This window comes from Stegostoma tigrinum, chromosome 7 (genome assembly GCF_030684315.1).
Source record: "Stegostoma tigrinum isolate sSteTig4 chromosome 7, sSteTig4.hap1, whole genome shotgun sequence".
NCBI lineage: Eukaryota > Metazoa > Chordata > Chondrichthyes > Orectolobiformes > Stegostomatidae > Stegostoma > Stegostoma tigrinum.
Genome location: NC_081360.1, coordinates 15,802,709 through 15,821,100, shown reverse-complemented (window position 1 = coordinate 15,821,100; position 18,392 = coordinate 15,802,709). Strand labels below are relative to the sequence as shown.

Below are 18,392 nucleotides of genomic sequence, written 5' to 3'. Positions count from 1 at the left end.
TGGTGAATGTTCACTTTTCATTTGGGGAAAATGGCTGCTGAGGAAGAGGCTGCTCAATTCATCTCACTACACTTCTGAAATGCCTTTATTGTAAGTTTGGTGTAAAGCATGTTTGACCACTTTAAGAACATCTGGAAGACAGTATGATTCTGTATTTTCTGAACAAGCTGCATTTGTCAAGACACCAGAAGTAACTGCATGTGATCTCACTCTATGTGTGCCAGAGCACTGCTTTGACAGCTGAACATTCCACACATTATCACTTTTTTTTATCAATGACTAACTATTATTGGCCTGCATGTGTGTTAACAAGTTTGATAATTTGATGAAAATGTACATTTTATAACTTTTTATGCATTAAAGAAACCTGGTTGACGACACATTTTAATTTAAGCCTAATATAGAGAAAGTAGACATTTGGCCCTATCAAGAATTGAGTAAAACAATCCAATTTCTATTGTGACCTATGGAGTAGAAAAAGACAGCACATTCTTCCCACCTTTATCACACCAATGTAGAATTTACAGCTCTACGATAAGCCATTCAGCATGTGTCTGAATTGAAATATCTGCACAAATTTTACACTATTGTTAACAATTGACTCTGAGGAATCTGGCATTGACTGAACAGATTCTGAGTTCCAAATTGAATTTTTAAGATAAAACACCGACAAAGAAATGTAATTATTCATTTTAATAGTGAGACTAAATTATTTCACAGTATGACCCAATCAAACCAGGCAACAACCAGAATTGAGACTAAAAGAATGAAATGATTAAGAGAGTGAGAGAGAGGAGCGTCATTGTCAATTCCAGTACAGTACACGGTGAGTAAAACCCAAGGTCTCAATTTTGTTCCCAATCCAATTTCACATCGGACCATTTTGTTAATGGATTGCCTCTCCTCGATTGTCTACAGAGACAAAATTACAGACATATGCTCATGTACACGCTGACAAGGCATACATACACATTTGACATATAGTAACATACAAACCTGCAGGTGTCCGTACTGTTAGATATATAGAGAGACAGGCACAGACACACACATACAAAAGGTCAGACGTACACACATAAACAAACACATGGGTGCACAACGCCCGCCATCCCCCACACCCCGCAGAACATAAATAGAAAAAAGATGTAGGGCTGGGGAGGTTAGAACTTTGACTACAGAATACTATTCCCAAGGTTGCAACTAGAAGTATATACATCACTTCTGCTTTCTCTATTGTTGCCTCTTCCCATGTTATTAACACAAAATTCTAAGAGCCCACAATATTCGGATAAATTGTGCTCGATTGAATGCGAATTCAAAACGAATTTGGTTCCTGTGCTGACCTTTCTTGGACATCTTACAACCTTTCTTCCAACATGGAAATGCATCAGGAAGGAGGGTATAGGCTTTCGGATTTATGCACAATATAAGTACTTAGTTTGTTTATGAAAATTTTGGCCTCGATCTCCATTGCGATTACAAAGTGTGATTGTTCAATGCACAATTTAAGCCTTCAATGGCAAGTAATTTACCCAGAATAGTTCGCGTTAAAGAAGGCTTCCTGTTAGTGTTAATAGGAGGCTAGTGCGCAGGTGCAAGATCGTCCCGGGCATGGCCACGAGGTGAAGAGCAGCTTGCGAAGGAGGAGGTGCTGTTTGGAAATTGCTAGTGAGTGGAGATGGGTGGCTGGAAACTGCTAGGCGACGGGGGAGGTGGGGATGGACACCGTTGGTGAGCGGAAGAGGAGGTCTGGAAACTGTCTGAGGGTGGGGATTTGGGCCTGGAAGGCGCTGGTGGGTAGAGGGGTGGAGGGGTTCCGAAAACTGTTGGTGGCATATGGTAGGGCGTCTGCAAACTGCTGATTAGGGCAAGGGTTTTGGAGCTCTTCCACAGTTAACCCTCCCAGCCCAAACAAAAGGGCCAGCCTCACAGATCTCTTTCCCAAAATCTTCAATGTGTACTATTTGAGCTTTGTATCACTAGCTAATGAGGAAAGCTTCTCCTTGTCTATGTCGCTCATTCTGGTCAGTAGACCTGTCCATTTCTATCAGATAGCCTCAGTTTATCCTCTATCCAGTGTCTGAGAGTTAAGCACCTTATTTTCCCATCTCACTTCTTTTCTAACTCTTGATTTAAAGTTTTGATTTATAACAAAAAAAGGGAAAGGAAGTACATCCAGAGCATGCATAGACTCCAGAAGGATTGGCTCAGTTTAGTCAACCTGTGTTTATCAGCCCATCTCTCCTTCTCCTCTATTTCTTCTTCCTTTTTTCAGAGGCAGTGAACAATGTCCCAGCCTATCCTTTATCAGAACTGGGGGGAGGGGAGCCCAGAAATAAATGGAGGGAAGGAGGTAGGAGTTGGGGTTAGTGTAGGAGAGATGGTGATAGGCAAATGCAGGTAGCAGGTTATTGTGAATGGTCTGTGGGAAAGATGGAGCAGATAGGTGAGTAGGAAGATGGACAGGTTAGGTCAGGTCAGGGAGGTGAGGGGGACGGGGAGGGCTGGATATGGGATAAGGTTCAGGGTGGAGGAATTTTGAAGCTGGGGAAGTCAACGTTGAGGCTATTGGGCTGTCAGCTCCCAAAGCAAAATATCAGGTGTAGTTCCTCCGGTTTGCATTTGGCCTCACTTTGACAGTGAAGGAGGCCAAGGATGGACATGTTGTCAGGGGACTGGGAGAGTGAATTAAAATGATTGGCAACTGGAAGTTTGGGTTGGTTGATAGATGCACAGTGCAGATGCTCCACAAACAAGTCCCCAAGTCTGTGTTTCATCTCTGATGTAGAGGAGACCACATCTGGAGCAATGGATTCAATAGATTGTGTTGGATGAAGTGCAGGTGAATCTTTGCTGGATCTGGAAGGATTGTTTGGGACCTTGTATGAAGATGAGGGGCGAGGTGTAGGGGCAGGTGTTGCACCTCTTGGGATTGCAAGGAAAGGTACAGCGTGTGGTGGAGAAATTGGTGCAGAGCTGATGAGGGAGTCATGGAATGAACTGATAACTCAGAACGGAACTGCAGAAAGCAGACAAGGTTGGAGAAGAAAATATCTTTTTAGTGGTGGCATCTGATTGTAGGTGGCAGAAATGTCAGAGGATGATGTGTAGGATTCAGAGGTTGATGGGGTGGTATGTGAGGAATAATAGGACTCTACCCTTATGGGTGTTTGGGAGGGTGGTTTTGAAGACACAAGTGCGGGAAATGCTGGAGATGTGTTTGAGGGCATCCAAATTATGGTCCCTGAAGTAGGAGGACATCTGGGATATCCTGGAGTAGAATGCCTCATGTTGGGAGCAGATGTGGCGGAGGCACAGGAATGGGGAGTATGGGATAGCATTTTTGTACCATTCGTTTCTATCTCCTACCCAAAGTCCATAAACCTGACTGCCCTGGTTAGCCAAGATCTCTACCTGCTCCTGTAGGCCCACCAAGCTCATCTCTTCCTATCTCAACTCATTCTTTCCCATTAGGTCCAAGAGTTCCCCATCTACATTCAAGACACAACCCACGCTCTCCATCTTTTCTAAAACTTTCAATTTCCCAACCCCCAAAACCTTATCTTCACCATGGACGTACAGTCCCTGTACATCTGTATCCCCCAAACACAGAGGGCTTACATGCCCTCAGCTTCTTCCTCTCCAGTAGGCCCAACCAGTCCCCATCCACTGATGCTCTCAATAATTTTTCCTTCGATTCCTCCCACTTTGTACAAACCAAAGGGCTGGCTATGAGCACCCACATGGGCCCAAGATATGCCTGCCTCTTTGTAGGATTTGTGGAACACATAGCTTCAGCAACTATACCAGCATCATCCTTCACCTCTTTCTCTGCTATATTGATGACTGCATTGGTGCGGCCTCGCTCCTCCACGAGGAGCTTAGGGTGTTCATCAATTTCGCCAACACGTTTCACCCTGCCTTAAATTCGCCTGGACTATGTCTGACACCTCCCTCCCCCTCCTGGACCTCTCTGTCTGCACCTCCATCTCCAGAAACTGATTCATCACCAAGATTCATTTCAAACCCACTGACTCCCATAACCACTTTGACTATGCCTTCTCTCACCCATCCTGCTACTATCCCATACTCCCCATTCCGGTGTCTCCGCCACACCTGCTCCCAGCATGAGGCATTCTACTCCAGAACATCCCAGATGTCCTCCTACTTTAGGGAACCGTAATTTCTTCTCCTCTGTAATTAAGCATGCCCTCAACAACATCTCCTCCATTTCCTGCACTTCTGTCCTCAAAACTACCCTCCCAACAACAATAAGGATAGAGTCCCCTTAGTCCTCACATACCATCCCAACAACCTCTGAATCCAAAACATCATCCTCTGACGTTTCTGCCACCTACAATCAGACCCCACCACCAAAACGATATTCTCCACCCTGCCCCCCACCCTGACACTTTCCGCAGGGATATTCGTTCCCTGACTCCCTCATCAGCTCTACACTCCCCACCAATTTCTCCACCACACCTGATGCCTTTCCTGCAACTGCAAGAGGTGCAACACCCACCCCTACACCTCCCCTATACCTCCCCTCTCACCTCTGTCCAAGGTCCCAAACAATCCTTTCACATCAACAGAGATTCACCTGCACTTCATCCAACTTGATCTATTGCATCCATTCTTCCCGATGTGGTCCCCTCTATATCAGGGAGTCCAAATGCAGACTTGGGACTCATTCGCATACAACTGTGCTGTGCGTCAATCAACCAACCCTACCTTCTTGTTGCCATCCATTTTAATTGCCCATCCCACTGCCCTGACAACTTGTCCATCCTTGGCCTCCTCCACTGTCAGAGTGAGGCCCAGTGCAAACTGGAGGAACTACACCTGATATTTTGCTTTGGGAGCTGACAGCCCAATGGCCTCAAGACTGACTTCATTAGCTTCAAAATTCCTGCACTCTGAACCTTATCCCATACCCAGCCCTCCCCCTCCTCCTCACCTCCCTGACCTGACCTAACCTGTCCATCTTCCTACTCACCTTTCTGCTCCATTTTTCCCACAGACCAATCACAATAACCTGCTACCTGCATTTGTCTATCACCATCTCTCCTACACTAACCCCAACTCCTGCCCCTTTCCTCTATTTATTTCTGGGCTCCCCTCCCCTCCCCAGTCCTGATGAACGATGGGCTGGGATTTTTTCACTGGAGCAGAGGAAGTTGAGTGGTGACCTGATAGAAGTTTATAAAATAATGAGATGTACAGGTAGTCTTAATGGTAGTTGCCTTTTCCCTAGGATGGGGGACTTCAAGACCACGGGACACACTCTTAAGGTCCAAGGACAGAGATTTATGAAAGACATGAAGGAGCAAAATTTTTACACAGGGTGGTTTGTGTGTGGATTGAAATTCCTGAGAAAGTGTTGGATATGGGTATAATTACAATGATTAAAAGACATTTGGATATGTACATGAATAGGAAGGGTTTGGAGGGATGTGGATCAGGAGCAGGTAGGTGAAACTAGTTTAGTTTAGGATTATGTTCGGCATGGACTGGTTGGATTGAAGGGTCTGTTTCTGTGCTGTATGATTCTATGTCTGTTCCTCCCACCCTCATCCTGTATTGAAGTAATGTAGTACTGTACATTGTACAGTTTATTGCAGTTTTTACATATGTATGTCTGTCAGCCTGCCTGAAGGCTTGAAGGTTTTCAGGTCTGAGAGACCTGGCCATGAATTAGTGAGCATAGATCTGGCAATCAGCATAAGTTGGCACATTCAAGAGTATTGTGGGTGGTATATTTTACATACAACAGAGTGAGAATAGACAGAATATGTGTGTGTGTGCTGGAGAGTTACCACTTTTAGGGAACGAAAGAGGAAAGAGTGTTCGCAGAAAATCGAATTGACTAACAGCAAAGATATTTGTGAACTCATTACAGACTGTTGAAGTGGAGGATTTCCAGAAAGGAAACTCAAATCAAACGGTACGTTGAGATCTGACACAGCCACTTAATTCATCAAAACCTGAATAGCTTCAGTCTTTGAATTCAGAAGGAGTAGTATTTCTCTATTTTTTCTGTGGAAAAGGATTTCGAACATCACTGTGATTGGAAAACCACCAGGACACACAACCCTGCCCCCAAATGACAGTGTGCCAGTTCACAGACTGTGCAGCTTTAACTAGTTGCGTCATTTACGGTGGGGAAGAAACTGTATGTGTGTCCAATGTGTGGATGTGACTGAATGCTTGTTGACAGTGGAGAGACACAATGGCCCTGTGCCACAGAGAAACCATGGAAGTGTGGAAACTGTGGGAAGGGGTTCAGTTATCCATCACAGCTGGAAACTCATTGGCGCAGTCATACCGTTCACCTGCACTGAGTGTGGAAAAAGATTCACAGAATCACCCAGCCTCCTATCACACCAGCATATTCACACTGGTGAATGGTGGTTCACGTGCTATTTGTGTGGGAAGGGGCTCACTCAGTCATACGACCTGCGAATGCATCAGCAACTTGATGCTGAGAAGAGGCCTTTTAAATGTTTGGACTGTGAGACAAGCTTTGAAAGGAGAAATTATCTGCTGACACACTAACGGGTTCACACTGGAGAGAGGCCATTCTCTTGTGCTGAGTTCGGGAAGTGATTTGTCCAGTCATCCCACCTCTTGACACACCAAAGCAGTCACACTGGGGAGAAGCCATTGACCTGCTCCGAATATAGGAGGAAGTTCATTGAGTCAGAATTAGACCAGCCAGCCCTTGAAGCCTGCTCCACCATTCAATAAAATTATTGTTACCATTCCTTTACATTCCTGTCTGCCCTGCTAACCTCCTCACTAACATAAGCATCTGTAAAGGTTGCATTTATTCAGTTTTGGCTTGTTCAATTATAAATCAGCCCAAATCAAAAATGTAGATCATGCTTGGTTCTCTTGAGACTATTGATCCACGAAGTAAGACAAGAACTCTTCAGAAAATAAAAGTTGAAGTAATTTATTTAAAATAAAGACTGTTTCTTAACTGTACAAAAAAAAAATAAATACTTGGTTTTGATTTTTGACAGTAGATAGGTTTGAAGAAAATGATATCTTCTTACACCCTTTTTCAATAATCTTGTCCTTAGATCCTCCGGTGACAAAAGGTGTTTCTTGAAATGGTGTTTCTCACCCTAGAAGATTCCAGACCCTCCAACTGCAAATGGTGAATGGGGTCTTTTCACCATTTAGCTGACCTATTCTTTAACTTGGCTTAAATCGGTCTTTGGCCTATGTATGTAATTAATCTTTATTATGGAACAATTGACTGTTCAACGTGTTCTTTTTAATTTGATTTTGAACACGTGTTTAATATTCTGTATAATTTTATATGAATTATAGAGCTTAGAGTTTGTTTTAATCAGAATTCAGGAATTTGGTCACAGTCCATGAAAGTCTCTGTAAGAGCATTTTTTTCCTATTTTGTTTCACAAACTTAAAGTGCAAAATCTTAAGTCTTAAAAAGCCTTTCTATGGACTTGAAACTAGCTTTAATACAAAAATACGTTTCCATAAGCATATCTGATTTAAAAAAAACAGAAGTACACATTGCTGGAGAAACTCAGCAGGTTTGGTGACATCTGTGGAGAGAAAGCAGGGATTAACATTTTGAGTCCAGACCCTCTTTTTTTCAGAAATGATGGCTAGGAAAAGGTGGCATTTATGCTGATGACAGAGGGTGTCTGGGGGAGGGGAGAGGAGTAAGCAGATGGGTGGAGATGGAGCCCAGAAACAGAGCGAAAATGTGAGGCAAACCCAGGGATGTTTGATGGTAAGCCGAGGAGGAAGAAAAGATGATAAAGGGTGCAATGAATGGGTGAAAATTGGTTGGCTGCACTGAAAGCGGATCATGTCAATGACAGGGCCTGTGTAGTGGGGTGAGTAAAAGAGTCACTGACATCCTAAAATGATCAAACTCAATTGTGTCCTGAAGGCTACACAGTCACAGGTGGTAGTTGAGTGGTGCTTCCAGCTTCTGCTCAGCCTCACTACAGCAGGCCTGTGTCAGAAATTTTGGTCAGAGATCAAGGTGGTATGTTCAAGTTGCAGGCAACTGGAAGCTGTCCTTTATAAGAACAGAGCATAGATGTTCTGCACAAGAGTTATGCTGTCAGAGTTTCATCCAGTCAATGTAAAAGACACCACATTGCGAGCAGCAAATACAGTAAACTAGATTGAGTAAAGGCAGTTAGGTCTTCATTTTGAGTGGAACGTCTGTCTGCAGACTTGGATAATGAGGCAGGACGAGGTAAATGAGCATGTGTTACCACTGTTTGTGATTGCAAAGGAAGGTGTTGGGAGTGCAAGAGAAATGGACCTTGGCATCCCAAAGGGAATAGTCCATGCCAAGTGCTGACAAGGGAAGGAAGGTTAATGTATGCCTAGCAGTAGTATACCACTTGCGGTGGCAGAAATGGCAGCTTATGATTTAATACAAAATGGTGAATTTAAAGTTAGTCTCTGATCTGTGAAAGTTCCCAGACCACAATGATAGCTTATAGGTCTCTGTTAACTCAATCATCAGCCAACGTTAATGTCTGGGCCTTACTATTCCCTGTTCCACAAAATCCATCTGAATTGGAAATGGTACTCAATTTCTGACCTCAAGGAGAATGACCTCATGGATATTGCTGTAGGTGACTCTATTTTACGTGCCCCATTTCCAATGGTTAAAAGTGAGCTGCTTAAGCCATTCAGATTCCGAGTCAGGCTGTTTTTTTAAAGGCATGCAGTTTCTGTCTGTACACCTCTGGCAGTAACTGGAGTAACTATCTCTTGCATGGCGTAGGTCTTAGTGGCCATACCTCCACGTGGTCCTGCGGAAACAGCAAGGCACAATGGGGAGATGTCACCCCCTGGATATCGTTTTATTGTTTTGTTACATTGATTGCCAATTTTGCCAGCCAGGCAAGACTAGCCATGTGCTCATAAATCACGACGCACCTGGGAGGTCTACGGATACAAATAAGTGTCAGATGAAAATTGTGGGGCCTGTAAGGCCCAAAAACCTGTTTGGGAGTTAACTGTGAATATCTCCATAATTTGTCAGTTTCAGGTGATGGATACAAGTGTGAAGTACATGATGAGAAACGAAGTGGCTTTTAACAATCTAGTTGATAACTACTGTATGGGCACAGCCCCTCACCAAATATAACACCATTTATTATAGGGACGAACCTGTCAAAGCTCTTTAGAGATTGGAACTCTTAGAATTTTACAACTGTAAAGTGACACTGATCCTCCAGTGTATTAGCAGACAATGTTGTTGCAAACCAGGTTATAAAGACCAATAGGAAGCAGATTTGATCAAATTCAGGTTTTCAATAATCAGTTTTATTCAGTTATACTCATGAAAGGGCTGTTTGTCAAATTTCCCAGAATTATATTAGAATGCATCTTCTTAAAGAAAATGTTCAGAAACAGCAAATGGATTTTAAAGTTTTATCAAAGAGCTGGAAATGTAACAGAGTGGCTAGCTTTCATGCCATTATATCAAATGCTTGCCTGAAGAATTATGGGTGACTCTGACAAAACTAAATTTCCCCTGTCCATTGAGAATCTGTAAGAATAATTTCAAGATAAGTGACCTATACCAGGCAATAAAGCAGACATTGCTGAGTTTGCTAAAGCAAAAGAAGTAGCAGACAATACTAACCATTTGGTAGATATTATGGAACAGAAAATTGGCAAATGTATCAAGTCCATTTGGAATGATTCAACAACTGAACCAGACAAAATCAATGTTGTTGAACTAAAAATGTGCAATAATTGAATCCTACAGTGCTGGCCTGGCATGTTACTTTATGCTTAAGACTATCATTTTACCTTACATTGCCAAGGCATGTAAAACTGCTTTACTTCCAAAGTCAATAGATAATTGAGGACCAATAACAATTGGTCCTGTGTTTTTAAGATAATTTAGTAAAATTTGTAGCAAAGTGACTGACTTTAGGGCGGCATGGTGGGTCAGTGATTAGCACTGCAGCCTCACAGCGCCAGGGACCCGGGTTCGATTCCAGCCTCTGGCAACTGTCTGTGTGGAGTTTGCACATTCTCCCCATGTCTGCGTGAGTTTCCTCTGGGTGCTGTGGTTTCCTCCCACAGTCCAAAGATGTGCAGGCTAGGTGGATCGGCCATGCTAAATTGCCCCAAGTGTTCAGGGGTGTGTGGGTTATAGGGGGATGGGGTCTGGGGTCTGGGTGGGATGCTACAAGGGGCGATGTGGACTTGTTAGGCCAAAGGGCCTGTTTCCACACTGTAGGGAATCTAATCTAATCTAATCAACTAACACTAAACTCAATCCATGGCAGAAGGGTTTTATTGCAAGCACAGCAGGATGCCAGGGAAATGTAACTATCCTCCATAATTGTATGAGGACGGCTAAATTGGTTACAAAAACAAATTGCTGTCACTTTTGTTGACCTTGCCAAGGCCTTTGATTGGGTTGAGCATAAATAAACAAAAGTGTAAAAATGTTGGCCTTTCTGCTAAATTTATTAATATTAATCGGAATTTTCTACAAGAATGTAACAACCCAGACTATGGGTAACAACACAAACAGAATTAATTTTAATATTATTCATCATTTCAACAGCTACGTTATTAACAGTGCTGAAGGAGAAAGGGTCTGGGGGTTTTATCAAGCAATGGTAGTGGGCCTATTATATGCATTGACTTAGCAATTGCCAATGATATCACTTTGGGAAGTAATTTATTTACAGACGTAGCATGTAATCTGTTACCCCTTTCATATATTTTTAAAAACAAAGTATCAGGTCTAGACATAAATGTCAAGAAACCAGCCAGTTTCTTCACATCCAGCAAAAATTAAATGTTTAATTATAATGTGGAAAAGCAAAAACTTAACAGCAATAAACTGGATTTAATGTCAGCAGGAAACTTTGAAATGTACCTACATGCCTGAATTGATCCATGGGCTGGTACACAAGATGACGACACTATTAATAAAAGCTTTAAAACTGGATGGATAAATTGAAGTTGGATAAATTAATACCAACCTAGAAAGTAGTGATATTGATATTTTATATAATCCCTAAACTCTAAGATCAAGATGATAATACATATCACAAAATGTGAAATAGTTCAAATACACCCTGCTTCATTAAAGAATTGTGGCCTTTGTTACCACCGATAATGTCGTTGTCATCTACTCCAAGGCTCTGAATTGTGGCTGTGAAGGTGTTAGGTTTTAAATGAAGATATTCAAAGTAATGTGGAAATATCTGACACTATTTCTCACTGAGGTTGGGGTGCAGGAATTGCTCACTGAACATGCAGTGCGGATATGACTATTTGCTGAGAGCCCTCTCCTCCATCTTCTGTACCTTTCTCTGGGTAAAAGAATTGCACGATAGCATATCCTTGTCTGGGAGCAAATGCAGAATCCTCAAAGTAACCACATATCCACAGCATTCCTTTGAGATTTTAAGAACATTGGAAGAATCTGATAATCATGAAACACTTCTACAACTGCAGCAAAGACCAAAGAAATACATAAACAACTAACTGGAAAGTAGTTAGCAAATAATTCAAATAACAATGGTGGATGATTCAATTTGGAGAATTGCCGGTGCTGTTGCTGATCATATGTTCACCCTTTGAGGTCAAACAAAGCTGTGGCTTTGAGTTATGAAAGGGCAGCACAAGCATTAAAATGCACTAACATCAAAATCTACCTGGATGACATGCATCCAGTATATACTGTCCATATAATGCTTTCCCCAAAGTGCTACTGACAACGATTACGCCATGGAATCTGTCACCCTCTAACTAAATGACAGAGCAATCTTGAGGGGCTGAATCAATTCTTATTCTGAGATGTTATACTGACATACTGTACTGGTTACAGTCTGAGAATCACTACAACACTACACTGAGCATGACTGTGTCAAAAATGTTGTCAGGCACCGTGCCTCTGCCTGTTAGTGCGAAACGAATATGGGAACATGTTAGATCACTGATGTCATTTTGGATGCAACTGTGATCCCCCACCAGCAGGCGATGTGGAGCTGAATTCTGTGACCACTGCATTTTGATATAGAGCTGGATTTTACAGGGTACAGTATTCCCACCCAGAACTCACATTGCAGTCAACTAAAAGAACTGCAGATGGTCTGTCTCTTCAGCAGGGGCTGGTAACTTCATTGCACTTGTGGAGAAGCTAATAACACCATCAGTTTGCTGGAGTGAACAATGGAACTTTGAACAGAAATAGGATTCTATTCTAAACAATCAATTCTAAAGGGCCTGTCACATGACTAACCAGCAACTGGAAAGTTTTAAGGTGACGTTTCTCTGGATCCCGGGCAGTCTACTCAGAATTGAACCTGTTGGAAACAGTACGGCCAGCCTTCAAGTTAATATCAGCCTGTATCGAGTCATCCTTCTCAAAGTCTGATTCTCTGATTAGCCATTGCCTATAAAGTAGACCAAGTCTCTATATGTTACCCTCATACTGCTGCACCACCAAATTTAAAAGGAAGTCTGCAACTGCTACCTTCAGGCAGCTGAACCCACCTAAATCGGAACTCCTTTTGAAACAGTTCTCTAACTTTGATCTCTGACCGTCACATTAATAGCCATATTTTTGTGATAATTTTCCTAGCTGTAAAGCTCTTTCCTGTTTGTTTCTTGTGCGCATGTGAAGTTGCAAACACTAATTTGCATTTGAATATGAGAGCAAATAATACTCTTGACTTATACCAGAGAGAATTCTATAAGAATCATTTTAAAAAACTGACTTCACAAACAGAGGTTTTGGAAAACATATCCCATCCTATTGAAAATTAAATCACTCTGCTTAATGGGTAGAAGCTGGAGAGAATAAACAAATTCAATATTTTTCTACCCTCTGTCCATAACACAATTGAAAGAAGGCGAGATACAGATATAAGGGAGAAAGGAACAGGGGATATGCTGATTGAGAGGCTGGGTGAATGGTGGGGGAAGGTGGAACGAGGAGGAGAGATGACAAGAATACATGGAGGCTCACGTGGTACATCAATACTGACTGACTAATTGGGGCTGACTGGTCTGTGCTGTAAGATGAATGGAGTGGAGAAGATATTTATTTTAAAGGTTACATGTAGTGGTTGAAAAAAATAATATTTACTAAGTTACAACTGAGTTAGGAAGGCTGAATTGACTCCTTTCTTTATTCCATGCTTACACTGGTTTACAGCTAAAGTTTAATTTGCACACAAACTGTGTGGTATTTCTTCTTGGATCAGATATGACTGGTGGAATTCTTATCTGGAGACTGTAGAGATGGCTTAGAACTCTCCCTTAGGAATACTCTGCTTGCAATGATAAGGCCATTGTAATTTCAGAGAGGAGGAAATGAGAATATATGCTATAGCTGTTGAGGGAGGATCTTTCAGACAGATGTGTCCAAATCAAATAGCTTCATAACACCCACAGATGTGACTGCTTCCCGAACATTTCATAAACTTCGTGACTCCAGTTCAGCAGCTTCTATTCTTGGCTATTGCAACATTTTTCCTCACTGCAGTCAATTTCCTTTAGTTTACAATGTGTTCCAGCCAATGATATTGTAAACTAATACTCCAATGACACATTTTCCAGACTTTTTACTGTTCAGGTAGCTTTTTCAGATGAGTTACATGGAAATGCCTACTTCCAGGCTTAGAGAGTATCAAACCACTGGAAGCAAAGCCATGAAACCAGCAAATACAACAGAAAGAAACAGTCCAACTCCACCCAAAACTCCCACTACATTTTGCAGCTGCCAGCATGACCATTGTTCAGTCCTCAATGCGGCTAACAGCAGCAGGATCCAACTCCTGTAAACACTTGTGAACTTGCTGGTGTCTAAGCAAGATTGATAACTGAGTAAATCCTTTCCCACACATGGAGCAGGTGAACGGCCTTTCCCCAGTGTGAACCCGCTGGTGTGTCTGTAGATTGTACAGCTGAGTGAATGCCTTCCCACACTTGGAACAGACAAATGGTCTCTCCCCAGTGTGAACTTGCTTGTGTCTCTGTAGGTGGGACGACACACTGAAACCCTTCCCACATTTACAGCAAACGAAAGGTCTCTCTCCAGTATGAACCCGCTGGTGTGTTACCAGGTTGGATGACTGAGTGAATCCTTTTCCACACACGGAGCATGTGAATGGCCTTTCCCCAGTGTGGACTCTCTGGTGTGCCATGAGAGCGGACAAATGACTGAATCCCTTTCCACACTCAGAGCAGTTGAGAGGCCTCTCCCCAGTATGAACCCGCTGGTGCATCAACAAGTTCGAGGAGCGAGTGAATCCTTTCCCACACATGGAGCAGATGAAAGGCCTCTCCCCGGTGTGAACCCGCCGGTGTAGCAGCAGGTGGGATGAATAAATGAATCCTTTCCCACATACAGAGCAGGTGAATGGCCTCTCACCAGTGTGAACTCGCTGGTGCGTCAGCAGGTTGGACGACTGGGTAAATCCCTTCCCACACACAGAACAAGTGAATGGCCTCTCCCCAGTGTGAACTCGCTGGTGTGTCAGCAGATGGAATGATACATTGAATCCCTTCCCACACTCAGGACAGGTGAATGGGCTCTTCATAGCATGAACTTGCTGATGTGTTTGCAGGGTGGATGACATGGTAAATCCCTTCCCACACACTGGGCAGGTGAATGGCCTCTCCCCTGTGTGAACACGTCGATGAGTTTCCAGCTCAGAAGGGAAGCGGAATTTCTTCCCACAGTCCACACAATGCCATGGTTTCTCCATAATGCAGGTGCTTCGGTTCTCTAAGTTCAAAGATCAGTCGGAGCCTTGTCCACGCACACAACACTTGTACAGTCTCTCTCTGTTGTGAATGCTGCAATGATTTTTCCGGTTATCTAACTGGTTAAAGCACATCCACAGTTGCTGCCGGAGGTAGGTCGTCTGTGTGACTCTGTGCTTTTTAGTCGTATTGATATTTAAAAGCATGTGAACCAAAAAGAAAGATCTTTTCCTTTGAATTCAAGGTCCAATGAAATTTAACATGCATGAATTAAGTGACTGTCACACTTTGGTGTGACATCTGTTTTGAAATTTCCATCTGCAAGTACTTCTGTCCACAATCTGTAAAAGGAATTTACAAATGTTCTTATTTTCAGTTTGGATAATCAGGACTGATAAATTCTGACTTCTATGAGATATTCTTCACTCTCCTGAACCCAAAAGCAGTGATCCTCCATACCACTTACTCTCCCTCTGCTCTACCCAGAATACACCCTCCTAATACTCCTGAAGATACCAATTCATGTTGATCAAGACATTCACACTCATCAGTTCATGTCCATGGTAGCGAAATCTGAAAAAGATCATGCAGACTCACAGTCATGTATTTGTATACATTGCCAGGCTTAATGTAAAATACAACAGTATATTACTGAATTGGAGATAAGGAGAATATGAGCGAGTAGCATATTTAGCCATTGAGTGGCACTTAGTTTAAATTTAGTATTTATGGGGTAGGTGGAAGCTGAAGCAATTGATGATTTCAAAAGGATATAGGGTGGATGCATGAAGGGAAAACGTACACAAGTCTACAAGGATATAAAGGGAGAATAGATCTGACTGTATCTGCAAGGTCATTGGGGTCATTTAAGAGACTGCTGGACATGTATATGGTCACAGAAATTTGAGGGTGCATACATGAGGATCAATGGTCGGCACAACATTGTGGGCTGAAGGGCCTGTTCTGTGCTGTACTGTTCTATGTTCTATGTATGTTCTATGTATCGTTTTACAGAGAGTCAGGACATACTTTAGCAAGTTGCCAATTGAGATAATAACTATGACTAGAAATATATTCAGTACTATATTAGAAAAAAAATGAAATAACGATGAGCTGTTAGAGAAATAGCAATATATCTAAAACGTGCCATTGAACAGGGCTAGATGCGTCTATGCCAAAGACAAGTATACTGTCCCCTTAAATGTCAGCCATTCCCTGGAGAAATTACCCAGCTGGGAACATTGAGAAAGAGGCCGTCTTTTTAACTGAACAAATAAATGTGGCAAATTGCTGGATCAAAGGATGATAAACTCTTTAAGAGGGGCGAGATAGCGAATGGTCCAACTTTTCCAGAGTTTGCACCTGCCCTCGACTCCTTTCCTTCGCTTCCCTTTGGGTTCTGCAAGTCGTCAACTTAAACCCAAAATCAGAAAATAAAAGGGAGTAGGGGAGACTTTTTTTTACTCACAGACGTTTGACAGAGGAAGAAATTTTAGTGAGAGTACATGTGAAGTTCAGCCTTCACTCAGATAGAAAGGGACCCAGCAGCAGCAAATTCACCGAACAATGGTAAGCAGTTGAAACAGGACGCTCAACTTCCGCATACAGACAATACGGAAGTTCTGCCTGGCCATTGAACTATATCTGCACGGGGATTTGCTGGAGGTCAAGAGCACTTCCGGTACTCTTACACCTTCTATTGGTAACTGTCCAGCAAGACGTTCCACACGGTATGGCAGGTCAGCCAATCAGAGCACAAGCTTCGTGTTACAAACACTGCCTATCAGCGATTGTGAATTCGCACATGCGCAGACAGCTGCCAGGTGTTAGTTGCTCTCACGTTCACACACGCGTGCCCGTCATTCGCCACCTTACCCCTTGTCAGACAGAGCGGTTTCTCCCCTCCTGAGGGCTTGTGGGAATTACAGATGCCATGACGCAGCCAGGGCATAGTTTCCAAATCCTCTGGCTAGTGTAAGGAATGGAATCTTACAGTAACTCCGTCCTAACAGAAAGCACAAATAGTGGTCACTGGATTTAATTGTGGCGCCCCTTAGCTGAACTATTTTGATAAGTAGTAAACATTTAGTCACGTGGATGCAGGGAGGTCCCTTGTTAACGAGTATGATCGTCCAGCATGGAAATTGACCAACGAAGTAGTGGGTTCTATGGAGCCCTGATGTGGCTGATGAGCCCAATCTAGAGCCCTGTGTCCGACCACACATTTGACAGATGTTTATGGGCAGTGGAATTGGTCTTCGGCGTTGAGATTACTGGCATTCCTTTCTCCTGTTCCCTATATGTATTTCATGTTGCTAATGGGTGCTTTCAAAGTGTTGTGCACCTTCATACAGGAGCTTTCTCTACATCAGTTTCTTCTGGAAGAGGGTCTGCCATGATTCGCAGCTATGCTGCATTTCTTGAGAGATACCTTCAGGGAACTTATGAAATGCTTCCTTTGTCCTCTTCTCTTTCAAGTGCCTTCCTTGAGACAAATGAAGATGACTTGCCAATGGCATTGGAACTTGGGCACGTCAAACACATGGCTGGCTCATCAGAGTTTATTTTGGGTGATCGTGGTCTAGATGCTAGTGCTATTGACTGCTCAAGGAAACTGATGTTAATATGCCTGTCCTTCAGCTGACATGGAAAATCTGTCTCAAAGAGTACTTTTCAAGAGCTTTGGGGTGATGCAGACATGTATTCTAGATTTCAGAGCCATACAGAAGAGTCAGAAGTACGACTGCTTCATACTCAAGGAACTTGGTGTCAGGAAATATGTCACAGTCATTGAGGAATCTTGTCCTTGGGCATCCAAAGGCATCACTTGCAGATTGGTTGCAATGATAAATCTCTGAATAGGTGTCAATCTTAAATCATAGAATCACTACAGTGTGGAAGCAGGCCATTTGCCCCATTGAGTCGACACTGAACCTCTGAAGAACAACCCATCCAGAACCACCCCCCTGCTCTTTCCTTGTAACCTTGCAGTAACCATGGCTAATCTACCTAGCCTACACATCCCTGGATACTACAGGCAATTTAGCATGGCCAATCCACCTAACCTACAGATCTTTGGACTGTGGGAGGAAATCAAAGTACCCTTTAGGAAACAAGAACTGTACACAATATTCCAAAGGCAGCCAAACTAAAGTATGCAATAGCTGCCATACGCCTTCTTGGCCACCTTATCCACTTATGTTGCTACTTTCAGGGAACTGTGGACTTGTACACCTAGATCCCTCTGTATGTTTATTGCTTCTAAAGGTTCTGCCATTTACTGCATACCTTTCTCCTGCACTGGACCTTCCAAAATACATCACCTAACATTTGTCCAGATTACATCTAATATGCCATTTCTCCACCCAAGTCTTGAGCCTACCTATATCGTCTGGCAATCCTCCTCACTACTGCAGCCTCCGCGCCCCCCCCCCCCACCCCCCATCTTTGTTCATCTGTAAACTTATTAATCTGACCACCTACATTCTCCTCCAAACCATTTATGTATATATATCTATTACATACAGCAGGATTCTCAGCACTGATCCCTGTGGAACACCACTAGTCATAAATCTCCAGTCAGAAAAATGCTCTTCTACTGCTACACTCTGTCTTCTGTGTCAAAGCCAGTTCTGTATCCATCT

General features: G+C 42.9%; 1 protein-coding gene across 2 annotated transcripts; it reads right to left on the bottom strand.

The window, feature by feature from the left end:
• Positions 1-9,355: 9,355 nt before the first annotated feature.
• LOC125453798 (zinc finger protein 239-like) lies at positions 9,356-16,344 on the bottom strand. 2 transcript variants are annotated; one of them, XM_048533750.2, is made up of 2 exons: positions 16,217-16,344; positions 9,356-15,321 (listed from the first exon to the last, which is right to left on the bottom strand). In XM_048533750.2, exon 2 carries the CDS (start codon positions 14,748-14,750, stop codon positions 13,779-13,781), a length of 972 nt encoding a protein of 323 aa, XP_048389707.1. In that variant the 5' UTR covers positions 14,751-15,321; positions 16,217-16,344; the 3' UTR covers positions 9,356-13,778. The 2 variants fall into 2 exon arrangements, with proteins under 2 accessions (XP_048389707.1, XP_048389708.1); XM_048533751.2 differs by having other exon boundaries at positions 9,356-15,089.
• Between the last annotated feature and the right edge of the window lie 2,048 nt (positions 16,345-18,392).

Bases quoted from the DNA above. Each gene is read 5' to 3' on its own strand.
- LOC125453798 (XM_048533750.2), bottom strand. From the start codon at position 14,750: ATGGAGAAACCATGGCATTGTGTGGACTGTGGGAAGAAATTCCGCTTC.